General features: G+C 44.9%; 1 protein-coding gene across 1 annotated transcript; it reads left to right on the top strand.

Moving 5' to 3' along the window:
- Positions 1–675: 675 nt before the first annotated feature.
- On the top strand, positions 676–6,138 carry LOC125944626 (uncharacterized). The gene is made up of 3 exons (XM_049665136.1): positions 676–780; positions 2,183–2,544; positions 6,034–6,138. Exons 1-3 carry the CDS (start codon positions 723–725, stop codon positions 6,136–6,138), a joined length of 525 nt encoding a protein of 174 aa, XP_049521093.1. The 5' UTR covers positions 676–722.

Genomic DNA, 6,138 nt, shown 5'->3' on the forward strand with positions numbered 1-6,138 from the left:
TTTCTTCGCCCGAGTACAAATTCTATCATCGTTTTAGCATACACCACATGACATAGCCATAACACGAGTACACAACACGTAATCACTGATGACGTCACAGACGCATAGGCTACTCACAACTTCTTAATTTACACAAACACGTTGGTCTACCTGGTATCACTTTGCCGAACTCCAAACAATGCTAGATAGCTAGGTACCTGCAAAATGCGGTGCATAACATCGATTGCCACAGTGCGTGGGATTGGCACAATTGCTTCTTATTCTTCACTAAGATGTTCCTATATGGTAGACGGCTGAACTACACGCACTTTTGTTCCTTTACTACTAATTAGCTATTCCTGTAACTTTTAAACTCGACTTTTATGATGAGTACTACTGCATTCTTACCTTTTTTTTCTTTTTGTTCTACGGCCCGCTTCTTGGTGAATCCGTCTTATCGATTATGTGCCCGAGTTTTCGAGTATCATTACCATCATCATCATCATACCGTCCTCGTCGTCGTCGTCGCCATCATCTTTACTATTATCATCATCATAAAGGACTGGCCAGGGATCGGCCATTCTGCCGCCGTTGTACAGCTCATTCCAGGTAAGCCCAAATGCCTCCCTCACCCAACGTGACATCCCAAGTAGCTAACACGCATTTAGCATGCTAATTATTCGCCTCTCTTTCTGTAGCTCGGCCTCTGAAGAATCTGGCAGCAGCTAACGAAAGCAAGACCTATGACGGAGAGAAGCGAAAGCCCTCCCAGGCGTCTCTCCGCCGTTAACCCTAGCATAGGTAAACTCGTATCACGTCAATTCCATGTTTACTCTTTTTCCTTTAATTATTAACCAACTGACGAACTTGAAACGTCGCTGAGTGATGAAGCAAAGCTTCCATCATAAATGATACCAGATGAACACGGGATGATGTTATCACTCTTGGGAGACTTTGATCCAATTCAGCTATCAGAAGCCACTTCAAATAGACAATTGTTGCGAAGCTTGGGTGCTGTTCTAATGTGTTCTATTACCATGTCTCCGACTAGCCCTCCATGATTGGTCAAAAATATGTCGGGCTGCACCGGCTTCACCTGTCGGTGACGCGACGTCACAAAAAACGATGAAAAAACCCCTATCTTATGTGACGTGTGCACACTGATTATGGATTAGGCCGAACAAAAGTAAAAAGAAATATTTAATGTTCTGCGCCTTTTTCACATTTAGCCCTTATCTATTGTAGAATTTTTTCGGGCTCCACCCACTTCGCCTGCCTGTCACGCGACGTCACAAAACCACGAATACTCACCACATCAAAGTGACGTATGCACAAAAGATGCGATAACATGCCGGACCGAACTGAGTTTTTTTTTTTTTTTTTTTTTGAATAGCCGGAGACTGCGCCGTTCCGAATGGAATATGAGATGTGTGCCCGCCGATCGCTCTGGCACTGTGTATACTCGGAGCTGCCACGAAAATTGTTTCTTTTTCTGCGTATAGTAAAACATTTTGTGTGGCTGTATGACATGGTCAAGCCGTTTCGGCCATGTATGCGACATCGCTCCGCCAACACTTTGCTGTGTATCAGTTTTAGCGGCATTTTCAACCTTCCGTTGCACGACACCGTAATTTTCAACATGCCACCGCAAGCTAAATAAATGGAAGCGCAACAAACCTAGAGGCTGACACTGCCCTCCTTATGCAGTCATCTACATTCACTATACGTTAGCTCAGACCCACCGAAAGCTTCTTCACTTCCGCGCGCTCCTCGCCTTTCGTCAGTCAAATAGATACGGAAAACCTGTCAAGGTAAGCAATGCTGTTTGCTCTCAAATCAGACAAAAGTGACCTGAAAACGAGGAGTCATCGCTATGTCACCATCAAACATGAAATTCACCATTTGATGGATTTGTTTGAACTCTGCAGCGGATGTCATTCACAGGCTGGTCGGCAGTTAAAATATGATAATAAACAATGATGAAGAGAGGTTGCTCATGTCTGACCGAGTATCGCGTGTACTGTGCATGCTGAAGCAGTCCTGAACGTGTGTGTAGGAAAAGTTGAAAGGAGACGGTGAGGTGGACAAAGCAATGAAATGGCCAGATCTGCGAGAGGCATTGCTTCAGAGTCTCTTTGATGTTTCAGTGACGTGATGAAGATGAAATAAGCGAGAACAACCACTTTCGTTCTGCGCTCTAAAGGGGTAGCGGCGGCTCCGGTGCTCTCGACGACGCCGCATTACTCTGGGGTGGCATCCCCGCCGGCCTACGGTGTGTTCGCTCCATACACCATGGCGGCTCAGAACAGCTACCCTGGTGGCCAGCCTGCGCTGTCAACGGCCTACCACTACGGCCCGGCTCCCGGCGCGGGCATGTGGCAGCAGCAGCAGCAGCCCGGAGCGCCGCTTGTGGCGCCTGTCCAGTTAACGGGGCTCTGCCAATCTGGCTTGCCCGCTCCTCTGCCACAGCCCGTATTCGTACGCAAGGAGACCATCGCCGACTTGGCCCGAAGCAACCTCTCCTCTCCCAGGAGGCAGTCGGCGCGGCGATCCGATAAGCCGTGCGTAATGGTTTTCTAGCCATGCTTACAAGTCACGCACAAGGAACCAGTGTTTACGACGTATTTTCGGAGTGTCATTGACCGGCGTTGTAACGTTGGTGTTGTACGCCATGTCACGATTGCGCAGTAATACCGGACGAAACGTATTGCATATGGGTGATGACTGAAGCCGAAATAACGCGGTAGATACCTCACGAAATGTGTCGCATATATGGTCACCTACTGTGGCCGGAATACTACTGGTGCGTTTTTTGTAATGCGTTAGCATATAGGAGTGTCAAAGTGAAAGAAATATATATATATATATATATCTATATATATATATATATATACATTCTATATATATATGTATATAATTGAAGAAAAGAGACGGCGACGTACGTTGTATTAGCACAGTATATTTTGCAACGTTTCGGCTGGTGGACCAGCCTTCGTCAAAGCAACAAGTACGTGCGATCGCGTTTCCTTATATACACGCTATACATAAGATTGTATTGTGCACAATAATGATAATGTCAATGCAACGTAAATATCGCGATAACATATACAGGGTGTTTCAGCGAACACTTTCAAAATTTAGTTAAGGTTGCCTGTGGCAGATAGCCCAATTCTGGTTAATGAGCTGGTCTACTCGAAGAGGCGGACAGTACTTGCACCAGAAATTGAAATGCATAATCGAATCATTAACAATAATTCACTAATTAATTTTTTAACTAATTACCTGATGGCTCATATTGCAATTTAGAAATTGTAGCCGTGGAGTTCGCAAGGCGGATCCACTTGGAATTAATTCTCAGGATGGCACCAGTTTCGAGATATTAATTCCCGAACTTTGGGGAGAAATGCATTGGCGTTCCAGTTAATTTTATTGCTTGAATGCATAAAGCGACGTTTTGTTAAGATACTAACTGGAACGCCAATGCATTTCTCCGCAAAGTTCGATAATTAATATCTCGAAACTGGTGTCATCCCGCGAATTCGTTCCAAGTGGATCCGCCTTGCGAGCTCCACGGCTACAATTTTTGAATTGCAATATGGGCCATCAAGTAATTAGTTAAAAACCTAATTAGTAAATTATTGGTAATTATTCAACTATGCATTTCAATTTTTTGTGCAAGTAATGTCCGCCTCTTCGAGTAGACCAGCTCATTAACAAGAATTGGGCTATCTGCCACAGGCAACCTTTAAGAATTTTTGAGAGTGTTCGCTGAAACACCCTGTATATATATATATATATATATATGTGTGTGTGTGTGTGTGTGTGTGTGTGTGTGTGTGTGTGTGTGTGTGTGTGTGTGTGTGTGTGTGTGTGTGTGTGTGTGTGTGTGTGTGTGTGTGTGTGTGTGTGTGTGTGTGTGTGTGTGTGTGTGTGTGTGTGTGTGTGTGTGTGTGTGTGTGTGTGTGTGTGTGTGTGTGTGTGTGTGTGTGTGTGTGTGTGTGTGTGTGTGTGTGTGTGTGTGTGTGTGTGTGTGTGTGTGTGTGTGTGTGTGTGTGTGTGTGTGTGTGTGTGTGTGTGTGTGTGTGTGTGTGTGTGTGTGTGTGTGTGTGTGTGTGTGTGTGTGTGTGTGTGTGTGTGTGTGTGTGTGTGTGTGTGTGTGTGTGTGTGTGTGTGTGTGTGTGTGTGTGTGTGTGTGTGTGTGTGTGTGTGTGTGTGTGTGTGTGTGTGTGTGTGTGTGTGTGTGTGTGTGTGTGTGTGTGTGTGTGTGTGTGTGTGTGTGTGTGTGTGTGTGTGTGTGTGTGTGTGTGTGTGTTGTGTGTGTGTGTGTGTGTGTGTGTGTGTGTGTGTGTGTGTGTGTGTGTGTTAAATAGTGCAACTGACGGTGGTCCGGAGGCGGTAGTCTGCTCCGGACTATACCATCACTAGCACTTCGAGAAGAGGTAGGACTAATGGTGGGGTTTTCCGTTCCAAAACCACGATTTGATTATGAGGCACGCCGTAGTGGGGGACTCCGGATTAATTTCAACCACCAGGGAATCTTTAACGTGCTGCTAGTGGACGGGACGCGGGCGTTTTTGCATTTCGCCCCCATCGAAATGCGGCCTCCATGGCTGGGATTTCCTCCCGCGACCTCCTGTTAGCAGCGCAACACCACAGTCGCTAAGCCACCACCGCAGCAGGTCAAGACGTATGTCGAGTGAGCTCTTGAACAACACTTTGCAATGAGGTGAACGCGGTTTAAATCACGGATTCGGGACTGCAAAGAGGTGCGACGTATGTAGTGCTAACAAATTTGTCTCGCATTTACGGCTAAATCGTCAATTGTTTTTTTTTTTTCATATAAATTTAGGTTTAAGCGTTAATATATCTAGCGAAATGCCTGCACAGAAATGGGAACGACAGCGCTATTTATAGTTTGTTCTTATGCTTAGTTGTGTATGTTAAGAAGTTACGCTACCCTGTTTTATTCATGGTTTTCGCCCCCTATAATGCCTTCCAGGCTTTTAGGGTACTTGAATTACCAAAAAAAAAAAAAAAAGGTTACGTGAGCATCTGGTAGTTTTCTATGGCTCTTTATTATCTTTTTTTTTCTGTTTACGTAAAAGCTATAGCTGCGACGCGAACTTTCTCTTACTAGAAAGAACTGTCGCACAAAAAAAAAAAAAAAAAACTTTCCAGCACATTTTGGTTTGAACACGACCTCACAAAACGTCACTACAAGTGCTGATGTAAGCGTTTCCGGGTCGATATTCCGCTGAAGCGGTAATGCCAAAAAGTATACGAAGAGGTTGAAACTTTCTAATAGGTGCAAGGTATGTATTGTGGGGTTTTAGCTTCAGTCAGTAAGAGTGTCCGACATGTGGTCATATAACCAGTCATTAAGCATACGCAGCCATGCGCAAACAGCATATTCGGGTTGTTGGCCATCAGATGAGCGCACACAGAGGCCCTTGAGAAGCTAAAATATAACTTAAGTTGTTCTAACCACTTTTTGTGTACCGTTTTTGTGTACCGGTAGTCGAGACATTCAAGAATCACTCACTTAAATGATGATAAATGATAAGTGACATGCATAAATTAACATCCGAGCATTTTCGTTTTACAAATTTATGACAGTGAGTTTACAGGTAGAAGAGACAATACGATTGAGCAAGCAAAAATGCTTGCGCTTTTCAGGTAAGTATACCTAAGCTGCCCACGCCTGGTCGTTGTTAAGACATAGAAAGCGAAGTGCACTGTTTGCTGAAGACAGCTCGGGAAGCAAGAAGTCATTTACAACTCAATCCTAGTTGGTTAGAGAATGTGAGAACATTATGCAGCTGTTTCTGGCTAATTGTCGGCAGCTGCGGATAGCTTATGTGTGATAGAAGGTATGAAGCGTGTCTTAACGCGTTTTTTTTTGCTGGAGTGAGAGTTCACCGAAGTTCGTTCTAGCCGTAAAAGACAGCGGAAAGGCGGCGGAAGTATCGAGAAATGCAGAATAGAAGGTTGGAGAGAAATTTATTAGCTGGCAGTGTTTAAATTGTGACGTGATTCTGCAACCTGCTTGTCCAGGTACATGCTCCAGAAGTGCGGTCCGTTCTTCGCCTGGCAGCTGTTGATCATGTGGATGGCGGTACTGGGAACGGTGGTTTTCGTCTGCAGCTTCGGAGCCTTTAG

Source organism: Dermacentor silvarum, chromosome 4, assembly GCF_013339745.2.
Source record: "Dermacentor silvarum isolate Dsil-2018 chromosome 4, BIME_Dsil_1.4, whole genome shotgun sequence".
Taxonomy (NCBI): Eukaryota; Metazoa; Arthropoda; class Arachnida; order Ixodida; family Ixodidae; genus Dermacentor; species Dermacentor silvarum.

Bases quoted from the DNA above. Each gene is read 5' to 3' on its own strand.
- LOC125944626 (XM_049665136.1), top strand. From the start codon at position 723: ATGACGGAGAGAAGCGAAAGCCCTCCCAGGCGTCTCTCCGCCGTTAAC. The intron at 781-2,182 runs GTAAACTCGTAT...TGCGCTCTAAAG, and splicing joins CGCCGTTAACCCTAGCATAG to GGGTAGCGGCGGCTCCGGTG. The intron at 2,545-6,033 runs GTAATGGTTTTC...CTGCTTGTCCAG, and splicing joins GGCGATCCGATAAGCCGTGC to GTACATGCTCCAGAAGTGCG.